Source organism: Balaenoptera musculus, chromosome 20 (assembly GCF_009873245.2).
Source record: "Balaenoptera musculus isolate JJ_BM4_2016_0621 chromosome 20, mBalMus1.pri.v3, whole genome shotgun sequence".
NCBI classification, from domain to species: Eukaryota; Metazoa; Chordata; class Mammalia; order Artiodactyla; family Balaenopteridae; genus Balaenoptera; species Balaenoptera musculus.
The window spans coordinates 15896369-15917904 of NC_045804.1; the positions used below are offsets into that span (position 1 = coordinate 15896369).

General features: G+C 44.6%; 1 protein-coding gene across 4 annotated transcripts in view; it reads right to left on the reverse strand.

Moving 5' to 3' along the window:
• Positions 1-8985: 8985 nt before the first annotated feature.
• TLK2 (tousled like kinase 2) overlaps positions 8986-21536 on the reverse strand; it is a 105243-nt gene continuing 92692 nt past the window's right edge. For all 4 annotated transcript variants that reach the window (XM_036837137.1, XM_036837139.1, XM_036837138.1 and 1 more), the window contains 5 exons: positions 19112-19281; positions 17712-17850; positions 13995-14106; positions 12027-12134; positions 8986-10087 (listed from right to left, as the gene is read on the reverse strand). In XM_036837137.1, coding sequence (XP_036693032.1) covers positions 9914-10087; positions 12027-12134; positions 13995-14106; positions 17712-17850; positions 19112-19281 — 703 coding nt within the window. In that variant the 3' untranslated portion in view covers positions 8986-9913. The remainder of the gene's footprint in view (positions 10088-12026; positions 12135-13994; positions 14107-17711; positions 17851-19111; positions 19282-21536) is intronic.

The window sequence follows — 21536 nt, forward strand, 5'->3', positions numbered from 1 at the left end:
TTGTAAACGGGGTAACAATTCCTATCTTGTCCTGAGAATGAAATATTTTGTGCAAAGGGAGGGCATGGCCCCTAGATAAAGACATTCAGGAAACGTCAGTACCCTCCCTGCTTCCCATCTTCCTCTGCTGTTTGGACATCAGGGTTATCTCCCTTACTCCCTACCCTGCACCCTGCCTACCTTTCGACCCCACCCCACCGGCCGGGAGAGCTGCACAGGTCAGTTTGATCAGGATTGCAACACGATGTTTTCCTTTGCCTGAGAGAACAAGACAACCTCCCCACCTGCTCTGAACATCTCCATGTTTAACTGTACGTAAAAATGGTGTTCTGAAGTGTAAACTAAACCGGGTAGAAGCAGCTCTCTGCCCACTTCTGCTGGCTAATAAACGCATGTCCAGAAGTAGTGGGACGAGTCCAGGCCTGGGGGTCGGAGTTGAGCTGGAATTCCAGCTCAGCCACCCACTATCCAGGTGCCCTCCAGGCAAGTCACTTCCTTTCTGAGTCTCAGGAGCCCTTTGACGTACACATTTTGGGATCATTACTCACTGTGCTTAGGGTTCCTCTTGCATTAGTCTCTTCTTCCCTGGTTCTGGACCTCAGCAGCCTCTCCGGCCAGAGGGTGCCCAGGGGAGCAGAGCCCGTGGACACTCCTGGCAGCCAGGCCTACAACAAAAGCTTAGGAGAGAGGAACACAAGGCAGGAAGAATGCAACTGGATGGCCAAGTAGAATAGCAGAACATGAAGAAAGGAAAGAGGGACTTCCCTGGTGGTCCAGTGGTTAAGAATCCACCTTCCAATGCAGGGGACGCAGGTTCAATACCTGGTCGGGGAACTAAGATCCCACATGCCACCGGGCAACTAAGCCTGCATGCCCCAACTACTGAGCCCACACGCTCTGGAGCCCACGTGCCACAACTAGAGGGAAGCCTGTGTGCTGCAACTAAGACCCGATGCAGCCAAATAAATATTTTTTAAAAAGAGTCTGATCAACTAAAGGCTCTGGCTAATTAGGTGGCAAAATCTGATAAAAGAAAGAAAATGAAAGGGAAGAGAAGAGAAAAGAAAAGAAAGACAAGGTCAGTCCTTACCTGAGGCAACTAGGCTAAGGGCGTATGAACCCCAAGGAGCATCTAAAATTTTCCCCACCCTGCACCTTTCCAAGCCAGGGGAAAAGTCTGGCCAAGCCTGGGGCTGGTCTGGGCAGATCCCAACCCTTCCGCCTTCTCCCTGGGCTCCTGCACCTCAAACCCTTGGCTCTCCACTCAGGCAATCTGCCCTTTGAGTCCCCCCTTGTCCGCAGCACTGAGGACCTGAGACGGAAGGAAGAAGGCAGGCTTGGGGTTCAGACACACCCAAGTTTCAAGGTTTGGCTCCACCTCTTCCAGCTGCGTGATCTTGGGACAGTTCACCTAAAAGAACTATTATTTCTCCCAGGACTTCCCTGGTGGCGCAGCGGTTAAGAATCTGCCTGCCGGGGGATTCCCTGGTGGTGCAGTGGTTGAGAATCTGCCTGCCAATGCAGGGGACACAGGTTCGAGCCCTGGCCTGGGAAGATCCCACATGCCGCGGAGCAACTAGGCCCGTGAGCCACAACTACTGAGCCTGCGCGTCTGGAGCCTGTGCTCCGCAACAAGAGAGGCTGCGATAGTGAGAGGCCCGCGCACCGCGATGAAGAGTGGCCCCCGCTTGCCGCAACTAGAGAAAGCCCTCGCCATAAACGAAGACCCAACACAGCCATAAATAAATAAATAAATTAATTAATTAATTAATTAATTAAAAAAAAAACAAAAAAGATCAGCCTGGAAAGTGTGAGGGTCACAGAGAGTACTTCCCATGCTTATAAAAAAAAAAAAAAAAAAAAAAAAAAAGAATCTGCCTGCCAATGCAGGGGACACGGGTTCGAGCCCTGGTCCGGGAAGATCCCACATGCTGCAGAGCAACTAAGCCCGTGCGCCACAACTACTGAGCCCGCATGCCACAACTACTGAAGCCCGTGCACCTACAGCCCGTGCTCCACAACAAGAGAAACCACCGCAATGAGAAGCCCGCGCACCGCAACGAAGAGTAGCCCCCGCTACCACAATTACAGAAAGCCCGTGCGCAGCAACGAAGACTCAACACAGCCAAAAATAAATTTAAAAAAGAAAAAAAAATTTCTCCAACATCCACATTACTGGGGAATTTTATGGCTGTCTTCTCCTGGTCTACCCCATCATGGCCACAAATATAACCTAAAAACAGGTCTGCCCACTTTCCCTAGGCTCTTTCCTTTACTCCCTCTTATTGGAGGACACTGAGAAGGGCCCTCCACTCCCAAAAGGGCAGCTGAGTTTGTACCCACTCACTTCGAGCCTGAGGCCTGGATTAGAAAACTTCCTTTGAAGGGACTCCAAACCCCAGCTTCTTCTTCCCCAGGGAACAGGAGATAATTACCTCATGACCCCTTCCAGGAAGCAGGACATGCAGACTTCCTCCCCGTGCATCTAGTTTGGATGCGCCGCCCAGTTGCAGGAGTCACCACAGCGATGCCCACAGCTAACAGCAGGGCCCCAGGGCAAGCGCAGAGCAGGGGGCTCACAAACCCAATGCCTCCAGGATCCTCACTGGCTCCTGTGTCTACCCAGGAGGCTTCAGCAGGTCAGAAACAAGCTGGCCAATGGAGGCTGAGAGAGGAGTAGAGGTTGGCCTCAGGCACCGCCACAAACAAGACGGGGCGACAGAGCTGAGCTGAAGGACGCAGTTCCCAAAACCTTCCTTCTACTGCCCTACCCAGCTGGTGCCAGAGCAGGCAGAGAGGGATGTCGCATCACCCTGTCTGCTCTACGGGGCCCTCTCCCAACCTGGAGGTGCAGGTCCTCTTAGCCTGTCCTTGCACTGAGGACAGGGCAAGCCAGGAGTCGAGGCCTGCGCTGGTCCACAGCTCTAGCTGGGCCAGCTGCTTCTGCATCCCTCTCTTCACGAGGTCACCTGAGGCTTCAAGAGGGAGGTCCTGACTCCCAATTCCCAACTCAGGAAGGACAGGCAGGATGAGGTTTTCTCCAGTCTCCGTACTTGACACTCCAGATGCAGGGCTGGGCCCAGTTCCTGCCCCCAGTTTTGTGTGGCCCTCCCAGATCCTGACCGAAGGCAGAGCCTCCCCTGGCGGAACAGAGCCCCGCATGCAGGTGGCTGCACCCAGCTGGCCCAGCACCCGCACTCCAGCTGCGAGACGGCCAGACCCTTCCACAGCCCCCAGCGAAGCAGCAGCAAGCACAGGCTGGGGCACCAGTGGCTGGTGACCAGCATTTTTAAGATGAAGTAAAACGGTAAATATCAGTGCATTGCACATGAGCTAAGTTCTAGTGTGTGAAATGTGCGTTGGGTTGAGATGTTAAGGGTTTCTTTTTGCGGCTTGCCATCAAAGAAATTTGAAAAATACTGCTGTTGAAGAGCTGGAACCAGCTACACAGGCTCCCTGGCTGTCCCTGCCCAGCTCCAATCTGCTCACTCCCTGACCAAAGACCTGCATCCAACACACTGCCCCGACCTCCTCCTCGGTCTCACGTCGAAGGTCTCTCACCCCCACCTGTCCAGCCCAACTTCCCCTTCCAGGAACTGTGCTTCAGCAGGCCAACGACCCGTCGTTCCTTTAGCCACGCCCTGGGCTCACACACACACACAGACACACGACAAGGCAGAGAAGTAAGGGAGAGGTGTTCAAGGTGCTGTGAGAGCCCAGAGGAAGGAAGGCTGAAGGGGATGCTTGAGCTGAGTTTTCAAAGATGCTCAGATGACCAAGTCCTGGAGGCATGAGAGTGCAGGGAGAGATCTAGGCATGACAGACACTTCATGGCAAGAGCACAGAATGGGTGAAGGACCCTTTGCTGCAAACACTGCCCTTCCTCACTCTCTTTCATTCTGCCCATCTTTCAAAGCCCAGTTCAACGCCATCTCCCGAATCCCCAGGAACCTCATCTCACTCATGGAATTCATCAGCTCCAAGCTTACATTTATTACATGTAGCTACTAAATTATAACGCAGGAGCCAAGTCTGATGTACCTTTTTACACCCCACACAGCCTAGCCCAACGTATTAGAAACAGAAAGCTCTCAAGAGAAGTGTTTTGAGTGGACGCATGAAGTTTAGAGCTGTGACAACTGTAGCTCAGTGTGTGTGAGTGCCTGGCCCAGGGTCGCAGAGCATGCAGTCTTCACTAGGAGCTCTCCTGTTGTCTTGTTTTAAAGAGACCAAAACCAGGCCCAGTTCTGTCTGGTTCACGTGGGCTGAGCAGCAGGGTTAGCATTAAGGTTGTGGGCAGGGTTCTGGGAGTCTGTAGATGTGAAGAAGCAATGGCTCCTGAAATTAATTTGTAGGGAAAGACCTTCCTTTTCATGCATGCCCTTCTCTTAGGGCACAGGGCTGAGTCTGACTCTAGGACAGTCTTCCTTCTAGAAACAGGCCAGGGCCCACCTGCACTGGAGGGCCTTCTGTGTCTTGCAGACACCTCTCCAAGGGCCCCTGTGACTCAGAGGAGGCATCTAGCAACACCCTCTGCTTTCTACTTTTTCAGTTGCTGAAAACATCTTTACATCTCTCGCCCCCTTCAAGACTTACAGTGACCATGAGCAGTCAAGACAAAGGGTCTGATCCCCACTTGTCAATTAGGACACAGGAACAGGGAGTTACAGGATTTTTCACTTCCTCATCTACAAAGCAAGATGACACGATAAGAGGGCTTAGGGAACCTGAGGCAGGAACGTTCTGGGAAACCATGGCCCCTTCTTCCCACCTAACTTCACTTCTAGCTCAGGACAGCAGAGGCAGGGCTGCTGCCCAAGCCAGCTGGGTCTCCAAGTAGATTTCTAAAGGCTAGTCCTGAGGGACGGGGTACTCAGTGAAGGGAGCCCCGGGGCAGTGGAACCCAAGATTAGAGAAAGATATGCTTCCGGCTGGGCGCCAAGGTGCAGCCCTTAGCTCCAATGCTCTCTGCCCAAAGATGGCACTCAGAGAATCCACCGCACAAAACGTTCAAGCCTGCAGTCCCTCCCCTTCGATCCTGCTCTACCTACCTACTACCAGTCGCCAAATCAATCTGGGCTTTGGCTTCCTCATACATAAAATCAGCGAGATGCTTCTACGAAGCAACACAGCTGAGGAACTTCTCTGCAAAGTAGCAGTGCGAGAGCCCCTTCTGTTTGCTGATACCGCCCTCTGCAGCTCCTCCCCCAAGCTGCCTTGTGGGTGCAAAGGCTGGGACAGCACAGGAGGCCACCACAGTGGCAGGCTGTGCCTGGAAGCCGAGGTTACCACAGTCTTCTGGCAGGGCACTTACCGCCACACCCAGGCCTGACCGGTGGCCCGCCGCTCTCTGACCCCTACACACCACGGGGTCTCTTGCCCAGCACCACACACGCCCCTCCGCCGGCCAGCCTGTCTCAGGCCCTGCGAGCTTCCCCGGCACAATAGAGCTCTTTATTCCTTGCCCCTACCATGCCCCAGACCTGCTCCCGGGCCTGCCTGTTTTCCTAGCCTCTGGCAGGTTCCCCCAACCCACCCACAGAGCTTGGCATCGGCCGGAGTCCCACCTCCTCTCCCCACGATCTCTCTGCAACTCTCTCCTCCCCAGAGCCCTTCCAAGGAGCTGCAGCTCAGCCCCAGGATCTCCTCAGCCCGGATCCAGATTACCAGGCTGGATTCATAAGCAGACCCAGATCTCAGTCCTCCGGCAGCCCTGGACCCCTCAGATAAAAGAAAAATGTGATAAATTAATTCACAAGAAGGAACTGATAAGTTGTTACATATATTTTAAGAGAAGGCCAAAGGTAAGAAGCTTTGCCTGAAGGAGTGAATGATTCTTGAGTATACTGTTAGGTACCAAGGCACCGGTATAAGGGTATAAAAGGGCATATAAATGACATCTGGTCCTAGGACAGCCCAGAGCTTAAAGTAGATTTTTATCCCCAACACAAAAAATAAAACAAAGCCATCTCTGTCTTCCAGCTGGGTGAGTTTAGACAAGCCCTGAGAGCCACCCTCCAGCTGCCCCCTTGCTGGGGTGGATGATACGGTCAGTAGGGCTTGTGACCTTCAGTGCTTATGCCATCTGGGAGACAGATAATGGGAGGGGGGTGGCTGAGAACATACATTCTTAACAGGTTCCCAGGTGCTGCTGCTGCTGCTGGACTGGTGGCCCCACTGGCCTATAAAACGCCCCCTCCCACACTCAGCCAGAAGCAGTCCTGGATGCAGGGTAAGAGAAGGCTGCTGACCTTGCAGGACAGAGGTTGATACTGAATCTCAAGCCAGAGAGGAAGGCTGCTGAAAGGTCTACATCATTACTCCAGACAAAATCTCCTGACAACCTGGAGAGTAGAAAGGCTCTGAACCTCAACCAGCAAACTTGGGAGTCTCACTAAATCTTGTGACTTTTCAAACCACACTTTTTGATTTCCTTCTTATGTGCCAGGTACTTTAAATACCTTATTTCTACTCCTCACTATAACCATGCAAAGAGATATTCCTGAAGCTTGCAGAGGGGGGATTTGAACCAGACCTAATTCTAAAGCCCAGGCTCTTAACCTCTAGGTGATTCTGCCTTAAGAAACTAAAACAGAACAGCTAGTTTGTGCACCATGTCTCTCTCCCACTTAACCCCACACGGATTTTAATTACAGACGAAGAGGGCTTGAGTGATTGGAATGATGAGTAATGGAGAGAAGGAAAAGATTCTCAGACAGCAAAAGATTGCCAAAGGTGAGTCGAGTTAGTTGTAAACTTCGCCTTCTTAGGAGCAAGGAGCTGGACCCAAAGCTTGCTTCTAGCTCTAGGATTCGAGGAGATAACTATGTTTAAGGAGAGTTATTTTCTAAATTAAGAAACACAAGAGCTCCTTGACTGCTAATCTTCTCAGCTGGAGGAAAACCTGTCCTTCCTGGACTAGAAAGCAGGCAAGAAACAAACCCTCTAAAAAGGACAGCAGATGTGTCCAGGTCAGCCACAGAGTGGGGTGCGTACGGCTCTGACTGGCGATTCTCTATTTACAGCTGCCCATGTCATGATGGACGATTCAGAGCCCAAGTCCTCCTCCTTGACCCCTGTATTCCATCCCTTCCTGGGGCCCAGTGCCTTTACCCCTGAATGGTGAGCTCATGGTCATGGCTGGGCCTTCCCCATTCTGTTCATTGCAGTATTCCCACCCACAAGCCTAGCTGTTGGCACATCAGGGGTATAAAAGATGTTGCATGAATCCACACATTCCCATCATGCCTGCAACATCCACTGGGATTCTGCCAGCTGCCAGGATTCCTCTAGCTATACTCTAGGTGGTTAAGGGCCCCGTTTGAAGCTGGAGAACTAGAGTAAAATCAAGAGGCTGGGAAATTCACTTCTTAAAACTTATTTTAATATTTTCCCCACCCCCCAAATTGGGAAAAGCCAAAACAGTCTGGCTGGATTTAATTACAAATTAGTACACATTTTTTTGTCATTGTTTAAAGTAAATCAACATTGTGGCAATGAGGGATTATCCTTGGAAAAAGTGAAACCCATATTAACAAAATATGTCATGGAAGAACTCCACTTAGTGATTTCACTGGTTACTTACAAGTCTAGAAAAGGTCAACATTCTGCATGTTCCCTGGGGCTTATCCATGCAGTGGAAAGAGGCCTTGGCCAGACTCAACCAAGCCCAATCAGCTCCAACCAAGCCCTAGACCCAATAAAAGCAAGAAGAGAGGGCATCCCTTCTTCAAAATGAGGGTAGAAAAAGTAGATCACCAAATAAAGTCCTACAGCTTCACTCATAAGAACTTGGGGGAAAGGAGGCAGGAAGTTAGAGGGAAGTCTTAAAGATGCAGCATTCCTTCATCCTTAAAAGAAAGTTAAAAATTAAACACTTCAAGATCATTGAATGAGAGGGAAGAAAAGAGGAACAGAACTTAATTATCTTGAGTAAGTTTAAACATGGTCTCACCTTCATCCATCTCTTCACATATACAGACACCATCCTTTCGGTGTTGTGCTCAACCTTTGAGACCCCATGGGTACTCTGCTTAGCAGCGTGAAAGTAATGGTTTAAAAAAAAGGTACGATACATACATGTGTATAAATATATATATTGCAATAAAATCGCTTTGGAAAGCTAGGGGCAACAAGGACTCTGGAGCTGACTTCCTTCCCTTCAGAGTTCCACACGACAATACACCCACGAACCTCTCTCCAATTTGGAACACTCCATCTTCCCTTAAGATCTCCTGACACTGGAGAGAGTGGGGCAAGTCCACAAAACAAACAAAGGTCCTAGAAAATGTGTCACTACTGGCATTTTTCACATGTAAAAGAAATACTAGTCATGAGTCATTTGAGAGCTCTCTACCCTTCCTGACTGCCCTCCCCGCTGCCTAGGGAACTCACATGCCTGAATGCTGCATCTTTAAATATTTCTGGCTGAGCCCTTTTGCCACATATGTCAGTAACATTCCAAGCTGGCTACCACATGTTCAGACTCTGGCCTCCTTCCCCCTCTACTGTCGAGTGCTCTGCTGTTTCAAGGGCACGGTGGGGCCATGCGGCTCCCATTTCAGCTCCATCTTCAGTTGATCATACATCTCAGAAACAACCAAATTTAAAAAAAATTAGTTCCAAGAGAATGTTCATATTTGAAATACCTATTTCCTTTGAGATTATTTAACTTCAATGAATCTATTAAAGCGAGTTAGACAAAGTGTGTGCGTGCACACGCACACACACACACACACACCAGCACACACCCACAAAATTTAGGGGTTTGGAGGTTGTTTCCTGCCAAAAGATCTAACAGAGGAAAGCTTATGTGCTGATCAAGTTTTAATATCATGGCTAACAAGAAATGTACACCATTTAGCAAGCACACACGAGACTGTGGGTAGGACTCCTGATCCCTGGAGCATTTGGCTCCCCAGCCCATTTTTTGCCTACCTTTGGAACAGTTTCAATAGTTACTACATTCAGAGAATCCAAGAGGACTGCATGGACAGATGAACCTTTATTTAAAAAAATAGCACTTCAAATAAATTAAAAGGGGCAACCGTCAAGTGTTCAAATTGTGAAGAAATAGTTGAAAACCTAGAGAGACTCCAAGCTGCAGAGTTCTAACCTCATTCTTTGTCCAATGGCAAAAACCCACACATCTCAGTACTCCCACTCAATTTTTTCCCTACTGAGATGAGGGAAGCAATTGCAAACAGGAGACCAGACGGAGGAGAAAGCTGCATCTGACTGGAATGAACATTGCCACGTACTTGCTAATACGGGTTTCACTTTATAACCAAATGTATTCTTTCAAAAATAAAAAAGGGGGGAGGGAAGCTGCATGTTTTTAAAAACTGAAATTATTTAGGGATAAAACACTAACTCTAGTGCCTTTAACGGGCAATAGCAACTTTTTTCCTCCGAAGTCAAACACCATCCCCAGCCGAGCCTTTGTGCTACAAGCTTTTCAGGAGATGTTACCTAAACTTTATTAAAAGAAAAGAACAAGTTTAAATATAGACACTGGACTAGCCCAGTCTTGTATTTTCAAGTCCACATTCTTCATCTGAAGCACTGCATCAGGGACCCCCCCCCTGAGTCTGCATGTTTTCAAGTTCACAGTACATGGAACCAGTTTTTCTTTTTAATTTTTTCCTCACTCAGAGCAGCCACACGCAGTGGCCGTTGACGCCGGAACCTTGGGCGGGGCCTTTTCCTACGAGGCCCGGCCAGAGCTGCCCAAGGTTTCTCCTCAATGAGAATCGATGCTGTCATGCTCTATGGATGGGAAAAAAGCAAGAAAATAAAAGCACCTGGTACAGGTTTCATGAGATCCATTTGGATTCGCTATGTTCCAAACCCGCTGCTGAATGCCATTAGTCCACTTTGTGTGTGTTGAACAGTTTGTGGCTAGGAGTGGGTCTCAATTCGAAGAACTGTTATTGGACGCCCCAGAGGTTGATGCAATAGCAGCTCCAGCAGGGCTACTTGTGGAGACCGACTTTCGGATGTGAGGAAGCAAGTAGGGGTCACAGGCCAACTGCTGGACGTCGATGCGGTCCTCCTTTCGGTAGGCCAAGCATCGTCGAATAAACGCCTGAAAGGAAAGTTTCTTGAAGAAGCCTGAAGCAGATAATCCTGGCACCCCAAGAGGGGACCCAGGAGGTTCTGTAGCAGCTGCCAGGGCCCAGAGCAAACGTCTCCTAAAGAGAAGGGGCTTTAGGGCCTTGCCCGGAAACTACTAGGCAGACCCAGGAGAGACATGCCAGACGCAGCATCTCTCTGTGGCCGCTGGCTCCTTCCCCAGCGAAGATGGCTGAGCCATTTCCGAGGGGGCACGGGGCATGACCTCTAAAGATCTCTGTCCCCAAAGCACAAAGACCAACGCAAAACTCCCTCTCTCTGCCTTGGCTGATGTGCATGGGCACAGTCTAACTTCATAGTTCTGCATCTACAAACCACGGTCTCGTGTGAACTTCCTGAGGAAGTGGAAATTGTAGTGACAAACTATCACCACGTGCAGGGTGAGGAGACCAACACTGACCAACACTACAGTGTGTCACAGATGGGTAAATGCTTTCTCGGTGTATCTTATTTTTCCCTGAAAGATCATCAGGCAAATGCTCAGGCACTACTACATCTAAGTAGTAAAGGAAAACCTGAACAGGACTTGTCTCCTCAAGAGTCCTGCAGACATAAAAACTTACTGATTCGGAATCCTAATTCACTACCAACATGGAGGTTTCCTTTGTGCTAGGTACGAAGGCTATGTAGCCTCAGCTTCTACAATTGTAAACACAAAGGCCCTTACATAGATTATCTGTCTTCTCCCATTTCTTAACCAGCCAGTTCTATTTAATCACAGCCTTACAATATAATTATTTTAAATTGAACCAATTTTTAAAAATCTAAAATATTATCATCCAAAGTCCATCCTTTACATTCGGGTGGTAATGATGCCTGGATGTAGGTCCACTGATCGTAGCAGATGTACCACTCTGGTGCAGGATGCTGACAGGGGCAAGGCTGTGCATCCGCGGAGGGGGTGGCTGCGTCAGCAGGGAGTATATGGCAATGCTTTATTTTCCACTCAGTTTTGCTGTGAATCTAAAACTGCTCTGAAAAGTAAAGTCTATTTTAATATATCTAAAACATAAAATGAACTACTGATTTTCTATTTTTTTCATGTTTAATTAATAAAATTCCTGGTTTTTCAAAAGCAAAGACACCTACACATAGTTGCTTTATTAAAGCATTTGGAAAATAACAAATTCACAGAAATGAACATAAGGATCCTTTGGCCTTTAAAAATTAAGCTTTCTTAGTGAGATACCTGGAGCTGGAAGGTTTTCTTGGGATGGGCACCAATCAAATAAACTCCTTTTGCCTTGAACTTTCCCTCTACACAGCTGCCAGGGCAGGCTTTTGAAACAGCAATCAGATCACAAAGTTGCCCTGATTAAAACCTTCAACTGCCTTCCATTAGTTTACAATCTATCCTGCTGCCTCTCCTACTACTCTCCCCTCTGCTCGGCCTGCTCTGTGGACCTGCTAAGCTCACACTCACATATGAGCTATATTCACTTCTCTCTGCTCAGAATATTCTTCTCCCAAATCTATACATGGCTCCCACCTTCACATCAGTCAAGACTGTTCAAAAAAGTCACTTCATCACTGAGGCCTTCCCCGACCGTGCCATCAAAAAAGAGGGTTCCCCCCTCTCTACTCCCTTACTCCGATTTGTTTTCTTCAAAACATTTATCACCACCTGAAATGTATTCATTTTTAGTTATCGTTCATCTCACCTAGTAAAATGTAAACTCCGTAAGTATAGGGACCTTGTCTGTGTAGTTCACTGCCACACAGTCACAGCTCCTTCCACTACCTAGAACAGTGTCTAGTACTTAACAGGCACCCAATAAATGTTTGTTGTGGGAAGAGAGGGGGAGAAGAAGGTAGGGGTTGGACAAATTACCCAGAGAAATAATAGAGAAAGCAAAGCAGACATTTCTGCTGGCCGATGGGTCGAAACTTACCTTTGCTTCAGGTGTTACTACTGGCTTTGGCGGGAACTGCACTTCAGTAGCTTTGAGGATAGTATTTTCTTGTAGAATGTCTTGCTGGGACTGGTTATGGCCAAAAGGCTATCATATAAAAACAAAACAAACAAAGGTAGGCCTCTGGTTAAAATTAGAGAGAACACAGACTTCCCAGGTGGCACAGTGGTTAGGAATCCGCCTGCCAATGCAGGGGACACGGGTTTGAGCCCTGGTCCGGGAAGATCCCACAGGCTGCGGAGCAACTAAGCCTGTGCGCCACAACTACTGAGGCTGTGCTCTAGAGCCCACAAGCCACAACTACTGAGCCCACATGCCACAACTACTGAAGCCTGCACGCCTAGAGCCTGTGCTCCGCAACAAGAGAAGCCACCGCAATGAGAAGCTCACACACCACAACCAAGAGTAGCCCCTGCTCGCCACAACTAGAGAAAAGCCCGCATGCAGCAACGAAGACCCGACACAGCTATAAATTAATTAATTAATTAATTAATTGAGAGAGAGAGAGAACACAATTCAAAACCAAAGAGAAAGGAAAGGAGAAGACACATCTCAACAAGAACTGCTAGAAGGAACTTTGGAGATGATCTCCTCTAATTCTCTCATTTTATAGATAATGGATGGAAAGGCTCAGAGCTTAAGTAACTTGCTCAAATTCCAACATCTAGGTTAAGGCAGAGCTGGGACCAGAAGCAGCATCTGCTATATCACAACACCTCTGCTAAGCTTTGCTTACAGCAAAGATAAAGAAGATTCAGAGCAGGACCCAGCAACCTCTTTTGCCCTGAGTGATACCTGTGGGCTTTAGCAATATATATGTGTGCCACTGACAGACCCGAGACACAGATGAAGAAATGGAAAGGAAGTGAAAGAGGAGAGGGGTACCGACAAAGTGGGAAAAAAACAGAGTCGGGGCTACTCAGTGAGTGGCTTCATCTGTGCCACAAATTGCTATCTTCTAATAAACTCCTAAAAAAAATAAGTTCACACCTAGTGTCATCTCTACAGTGTTTCTACTGAGATCACGATTCTTTCTAGATAACCTCTACCACCATTATCAGCAGCACTTCCACAATATCAGAGTATAAATAATAATTAACCCCTATTAGTTCTGAATAGTTTCCCCATGTTAGATAGGTACAATAAAGAAACAAAGCCCAAGGAGAAGTTAAAGAGGAAGCTGAGATCTGAATTAAGAGTTTGGTCTGGAGATTGTAATCAAAATATTAGGAGTCTAAGGAAGTTGCAGAACTCCCAAATGGCTTAAACCCACAGCCCAATGGGGAACGCTAAAACACACAAACACACTGGTAGCAGAAATAAGAATATAAATATACAACTGGATCCCAATATATACATTTATACAAGATATTATGCACACAAGGAAAACACAAATGTGACAATTCATTAGATGTAGTTTACCATCTACATTTTTACTTACGCAAATAATATATCACCTTTACCAGAAGTAACAGACAATGAGTACTTTCTGACGTCACCTCCCCGGTACAGAAATACAAAGCATGCTTTTATTAATAAAAGCTCTAACTAATGGGGTGGTTGGCAATAAGAAGCCTTGCAGATTTTTCAAGTTTCAATTCTTGGGACCCTTAAGAATGGCTCTTGGGAAGACTGTATATTTTAGTAAACTATTTCATATATTTCCCTGTATATATTATCAGAATCAAAACAGAGACTGGATCTGAGAACAGCAAAAAATGCATGTCTTCAACAGCCCCGCAGAATTCATTAGGTGCCCTGGGACTGAAAATTTCTGCTTATGCATAAAGCTTTTATAATCAAAGTCTGTATTTTCTTCAAACCACAACTTTCAGGATTCCATTCTGTATAACCCAATGATTAACGACAAGAGAATAATCCACACAATGCCACTGTGTACATGCACCACCTAAGACAGAAGCCACCACATCCAACCGTCTTCATTACCTTCCTTCCATAAAGACACTGGTAGAAGATCACACCCACTGACCAGACGTCAACTTTATTTGAGATCTTTGGTGGTTCTTTCCCAACCACAAAACACTCTGGTGGTAAATACCTGGGACAAAAGGGAAATAAAAATTCTTAGGAAAAAGACTGTATAAATCTAAGACATTTACAAAAAGGCAAAATAAAGACCCTGTTAGAAATAAAAATATCTGAATCTTAACAGTTGAAAAGCCAGCTTAGACCCAGCTGGATAAAGTAGATGAAAAGACACTCTAACTTAAGGAGGCAGCAATGTCCTATTATAAAGCCTTAAAATACATGTTTCTTATTTACGGAGAGAGGTGAATATTCTCCCTAGTTCCTACTTTACCCACCCCAGCCTCCTTTCCCAGTGCTGTGCCTAATATAAGGTGTCATTCAACAAGTTTTTAAAAGGAGGGGGAGCACAAAAGAAGTGCACTCCCTTTTATGACAGCTGCAGCAACAAACATTAAAATGCAACTAGAAGTGGTGTGATTTCCTTTCAGGCTGGCAGAAGAAGATGTCTCCAAAATAAATTACTATTTTAAAAGTCCAAATGAATTCAGGACCCAGTACAAATCTCTGAGGGGAGTGGCTATTCTGTCTTCTTAAGGTAGCTTCTTTTGGAAATCTAGACTAAAAATAACTACAATTATAGTCAATGGTGACATTAAAGTTCATATTATGAAAGGATATTTTACATTCCCTACTTTAAGGGTGATCAGGGGCTTATGGAAGACTAACAAATAGTGCACAAAAAGCCAAACAAACTACTAGTTATTAGCCCAACTCAATCCTCATCTGAATTCCTTCCTTCCCCACCCACCCCTGGCCTCTAAAAAGACTAGCTGGACAGCCAACCACACCAAATTGTATGGTGTGGAAGGTAAGTGCCTCTTAGCATTTAGGAAACCAAATAAATATGTTTCTCCTCATTGCCTGGAGTCTTCACCATAGCCCAGCTGGAAGGCAGAATTCTGAAGATAACAGACTGATTTCTGCAGATTTCATGCTGGCAAAATCAATTCTGTGAAAAACTATTATAAACCCCGCTGTGCTTCTGGTATAGAAATCTAAATGTATAGCTGGAAGGGAATCACAAGAGTTGAGAGGCAGAAAATGTTCAGATGATGGGCTTTTTTTTCTTTCTTTTTTTTTTTAAAAGAAGTTTAGTTTCACGTTGTTCCTTTTTAACAGTCATTTTTAAATGATTAAGACCACTGACCTAGATTATTATTTCACAACGAAAGCTTTTAGCCAAAACACACATTGAAAAGTGAAAATATAGACAGAGAACTCACAAAGGGGGGTGGGGGAGAGACAAAGGCGAAGAAATAAAAATATAGACAAAAGAATCCATAAAAAGAACAGCTCTTCCAAATGCCACTAAAACCTCCCTGAACCATTAAGTTTTCATGGTTCTTGATTCTTTAATATACATAACTTAAATATGATCTTGGATAAATAACAAATAGAACCTTGATTCTAAAATGATTTTTTTAATGTACTTATAACTTTTTGGTGGAAGTAGTGGGGAAGAAGTAAGTTCTTGTTTGTGGTGAGGAAGAACAGAGGTTGTTGGACTTATCCAAATGCAGAGCAATAATTTGGCCAAATAGACACTGTCCCTTAATAGTACAAGTCTGGCATATCACTTTCTAGGACTCAGTTTCCCCATCTATAAATGAAATACACTAGTTCTTCACCCAAATAATAAGCATTCTAAGTCCCTATCAAGGACTCTGGGAGGGAGAGTAGAAGACAGTTCTAAGATACTACACTAAATTGTGTTTAAAAAACAAACATGGTTGCATAAGCCATCATGATAAAATCCTCACAGAGAAAAATGATTCTCAAGGCCTAGTCTAGGGATTACTTATTTAAAAGTAGTATTCCATGTAGAAGAATTCTGGAACAACCAAATGCCGCAAACAATCACTTAAAATCTGTTATGTCCTCCCATTCTATCTGTATGTGTCTGGGACATAATACGAGGATGACACATTGAGGATGGTGATTAAACTCTCCAATATGGAGACTTTTTAAACCTTCATAGAAACCCATAAAATTAATTTTCTCAGTAGCTCCCTCTCTACTTTACTCTTTATCATGAAAAAAAAATCTTCAAATATGATCTAAAGTAGAAAGAATCGTAAAATGAACCCCAAGTAAACATCATCCAGCTTCAATAATTGTCAACATGCGGCAAATCTTTGTTCATATACACCCCTCTCCACCTCCCCCAGATTACTTTGAAGCAAATCCCAAACATTATATATTTTTATTTAAATTCCAACCACTGAATTATATAGCTTAGCAAATAGAGCAATAGGCAGCAATGAGATAATTAATTTAAACATGAAAAATCTTTACCTTTAAAAAAGAACAGCTATCAAATGAAAAGCTAAAATCCAAGTTCTGGTGAATTTATATAACAGAGGTATAGACCTTCTCCCAGAATTTCCAACAACAGATATTTTTGTATCATTTACTGACAGGAACCCACAACAACCACCAAGTGAATAAACACTGTAAATGTAGCTTCTATTTTAAACCTAGAATCTCAAAGTTTTAATTTAGGGACTGATTTTCACTATAGGTACCATCTCCACAAACAATACGGAGCAAGGGAAAGTTGAAATTTTGTGTACATGGTGTTTCTAGCAGGATATGATTGAGTCTTTCTTTCATATGATGGGAGTGGTAAGACCAGGACTGACGTCCCCCTCTTCTCTGTCTGTTTCAGATCAACAGCCTCATTCCGAGAGTCACTAATCTGCTAAGGGCCAGGGCCCTTCAGTCTCAAACATAAGTGATTTGGCCAACTGACCCTGGGGTTTAACAGTATATATTCCCCCTCCCTTAGTGCTACTGGAGGCTTTTCCATGTTCACAATTACACATCCAATGTATGGCTTTGTGTCACCACCACAGAAGTGAAAAGAAAGCTCTGGTAACATGCCTTTACAATCACAAAGTCAAATGCCTGAGCTGCAGGTATCTTTTATGGTTCTCACTGTCAAAAGTAATACTAGGCAGAGTAGGACAGGGCATAGAACAGGCAGACAGAGCTAGCTGGGGTGGGGTGGCTGAGGGTAGATGAGTGACAACAGATGGGAAGAAATGTGGCTCAAAACCTTTTAGAACATGGCTGCCAGAAATGGATAAATTTCTTGGTAAACCATGCTCGTGTTTTCCTGTTTAGATTTCAAGGGATGCTATGGTTATTTTACATCCTAATCTTCACAACTCCTTAGTTCTTGAGAGTCCACCATCCTCAGGCAACTCTACAAACAAATCCCTCATCCCATTAACTCATGAAGAGAGAGACCTGCATTTGAAATTCTGAAAAGAATTTAAGGCCATTCTGTACATACACATGAGCAACCTCATTCTCTATCTACTCAGTAGGGGCAAACCTATGGAGGAAACAAACAACTCAAACACCTGGCCACACATAATCTCTTTCTCAATGGTTTTTCAAGAACAGAAAGACAAATTAAGACAAATTCATGTAAATACAAAGAGTCAAACTGTTGAAAAGACAGAAAATATTTGGAGAGGAAAGTCTACTATGGTATACAGCATTTTTGCCTAAGCAGACAGGATGTAGTTTAATTAATAATTACCAACACTTCAGTATAGCACAGCCACATCTCCATCAGCCAACTTGACATATCTCCCAGGTACCTACCAGTAAGTACCAGCACCTTGTGATGTTAGCTCCATGCCATCCACTGAATTGTAGCTATCGTCATCCATGATCTTGGAAAGACCAAAATCTGTGATTTTTATCTCTCCACATGCTGTACCATTTACTAAAAGAATATTACCTAAAAAGATAAAAATCTTCATGAATAAAAAAGACTTACTAATTAAAATAAACCAAGGTAATAACAGGCAAGAAGAGGACAACTGAACTGAAACTCTTACATATAACAGCAAACATTTAAATCTCTGGAATAAAACGATCTGGACTCTACATGCTAGGGGAGAGTTGTAAGTGTCTGGCGGCAAATTTCTCTTTTCCAAGAATCACCTGCTTAATGTGCCAAAACCACCACTATGAGCAGTGGAAAAAAATAATTAACTAGCCAAAGTAAAGTATCACTTCTACGGTTGGTCAAAAATAGTGGGAAAGTTACATCCGAACTTTCAGTAAGGATCTCTTAACCACCCTGTTTAGGACAGTAGTTTCAGGGGGGGGGGGGAAAATCAAAGAAAACATACAAGGGAATCTAAGCTAGTACCACAGTGCCACCTACAGCTCCTGGGGCAGGAAAATGTAATGGATTCAGTGACAGAAAACCCAATCACACAACAGCCATCTTTTAAAAAAATCACTTCATTGTGATGAATTTTTTAGTCATTTGAATTATACTAGAACATTAAAGAATAGTGAATAGTGAGATTTAACATGTAGCTATCAGAAGAGGAAAGCAAAGTTAACAACTGTGCCCACCAGGAGGTAAATGGGAATCTTCCCAACACCTAAGCTCAGCTGGTTAGAGCTGTCTACAGACAACACAGGCAGACTTCTAAGCAACAGCTCAGAATGACAACAACAGACAGAAGTAAGAAGTCTAACTGCTCTCTACTCGACTGGCGACTATCAATGTTAGATAGTAACCATGAGAAAAGATGGAAAATTCCACTCGGAATTTAATGAAATGGGAGGCATATGTGTAAACTAATTTGTTAATGTGGAGGCACTTATCAGAGAGACTTGGAGTAGAGGAACTGCTATGCAGTGTGAGTAATGGGAAAAAACATAACCGAGCTTGCCAGAGCAGTTCTTTCTTTCTTTTTTTTTTTTTTTTCTGGAGCAGTTCTTTCTTAATCGGACTGACATCATGAACTGCCCTGGCTCTAAGACAAGGGCATTGTTTCTCCAGAGCATTTAATACGACCCACCCTCCTAAACCCAGTGCTGTGTGGCCGGGACTCTCTTATTCCCACTACCCAGGCAATTTAAAGTCAGATGTTATTAGGCCTTCTTGGTCCCCAGCCAAGTCCCCTAACTTTATAAAATTAAAAGTCACTTATAAGACCAAAGAAATACTACCAATACTGTCTCCTAAAAATTAGACATACCTGGTTTGAGGTCATAGTGTATGATGGGAGGTTTTATTTCATTTAAGTACTTTAAAGCATTCACAATCTGCATGATAATGGATCGGGCCTCTTTCTCCGACATTAATTTGTGCTGTTTCAGGTAGAAGTCCAGATCATTTCCCTCACAGTATTCCAATACCGTACAAAACCTAAACACAAATAAACCAACATTTGACCGTGGGAAAAGAGCAAGCAGATTAAGTCTAAACCAGCCCCACTGAAAACGTCAGGTTATTAGCTTCTCACTTCTTTCTTCTTTGCTCCTTAAAATATTCTTCTATTCTTTATTCAGTATTAGCTAACTGAGTGGTTTACTGGAAGAAAACTGCTTACTCTTCCGGTGAACAGCGTCTGCACCCTTCCTGTTGGAACCTGCTGTGCTAAAGTTCACCCAGGGCATACCTCTTATTGAATCAAGACTATAACAATACTGACAGGAACCGTAATGTATTTAAGCTAGATACCTCTTTTACTATCTACACAATGCTCCATTTCTAAACAAGCACCTTATGATCAAATACACAATTGTCACTGCAAACATTTTATATGACCTCAAGTGCTGACAGTGAGGAAGAATCTAGGGTTTGCCTAGGTCACAAGGGCTGGTTGCATACTACCTCTCCTGCCAGACTGGCATATACTATGATTTCTCTTTGCTAAACACACAAGGTATAAAAGAGCTTTTTAAAGTATTGATGGTTCTAACAAATGTATTATTACACAGTATGAGTTTTTTTCTTTCACTTGTATCAGTATATCATACAGACCCCAATTTTTTTTTTAACATCTTTACTGGAGTATAATTGCTTTACAATGGTGTGTTAGTTTCTGCTTTATAACAAAGTGAATCAGCTATACATATACATATATCCCCATATCTCCTCCCTCTTGCATCTCCCTCCCACCCTCCCTATCCCACGCCTCTAGGTGGTCACAAAGCACTGAGCTGATCTCCCTGTGCTATGCGGCTGCTTCCCAATAGCTATCTATTTTACATTTGATAGTGTATATATGTCCATGCCACTCTCTCACTTCGTCCCAGCTTACTCTTCCCCCTCCCCGTGTCCTCAAGTCCATTCTCTACCTCTGCATCTTTATTCCTGCCCTGCCCCTAGGTTCTTCAGAACCATTTTTTTTTTAGATTCCATATATATATGTTAGCATACAGTATTTATTTTTCTCTTTCTGACTTACTTCACTCTGTATGACAGTCTCTAGGTCCATCCACCTCACTACAAATAACTCACTTTTGTTTCTTTTTATGGCTGAGTAATATTCCATCATATATATATCATACAGACCCAAATTTAAAACTACATACCATTCGTGCCATTAAGGGTCATGTGTCTATCTTCCAAGGCAGTTATAAGCTAAAGAAAGGCTTCCTGAGAGATGAAATACCTTTTAAAGTATTCTAAGCTGTGACAATCTGGGTAAATCACTCAGGGTCTAGCTGGGAAATAAAAACCAGTATTTAAAACAGAGGGGCTTTAATTCAGGGAACTAATCCCAGAAATGATGGAAGAGCTGAGAAGACAAAGTGGCCAGTGAGCACCCCAGAAATCATCTAGAGCAGGAAGGCATTAGCACCCTAAGGCCAGAGGGCCAAAGGGAGGAGGTGGTGCAACCAGAACCAGAGTCACCAAGGGAAACTGCAACCACAGCTGGGCGGAGGGGTCTCCACCCACCCCCACCTATCTCCCCATTGGCTGAACCCCACTGAATAACAACTGACAAAGGAGCCTGGTAAATACAACCTGCAAGGGCCAACTCACCTCAGATTAAACAGGCGCAGGACTAGCACTATGGGGCTCTGGGCAATTTGAGGCCCTCACAAAGCACAGCAACAAAATGTGGACACACACAGCCCTGAGGGATCCCCAGACTGAACAACAGCTTATGCTTCTTATGAAACATAGCATGTCCTAGCATGCTAGCACCCTATTTGAGAAAATATGCCTAAAATTTATAGATTCTCTGATCTGATATGCTGAAATCTGAGGCATAGACTCTCATGCTTAGTGAATTTATTCTGGACCCAATGCAAGCTGAAAATAAAATCTCACTTTTAATACCCAAACAACTCTCAGAAGACTTTCTATAACAATGGTCTGACTTACTTTTGATAAAAATTCACCATACACACAACAGGAAGAACAAAGTAAACAACTTAACAATAGCACAGAATCAACTCAATTTCTCAGATTAGTTAAAAGTGTGTATACAATTAAAAACAGCAGATAATCCGAGTCATTATATTTATTTTTGAAACGATTTTTGTACTTACATTTGGGGGGGTGGTGTGTGTCCTTCCTAGTATTCAAGGAACTTACTGAAACCAAAACAGTAAGTCACCCTGTGGAAACCTGCTCTCTAACTAGAGTGGGGTTTTCTGAACCCCACT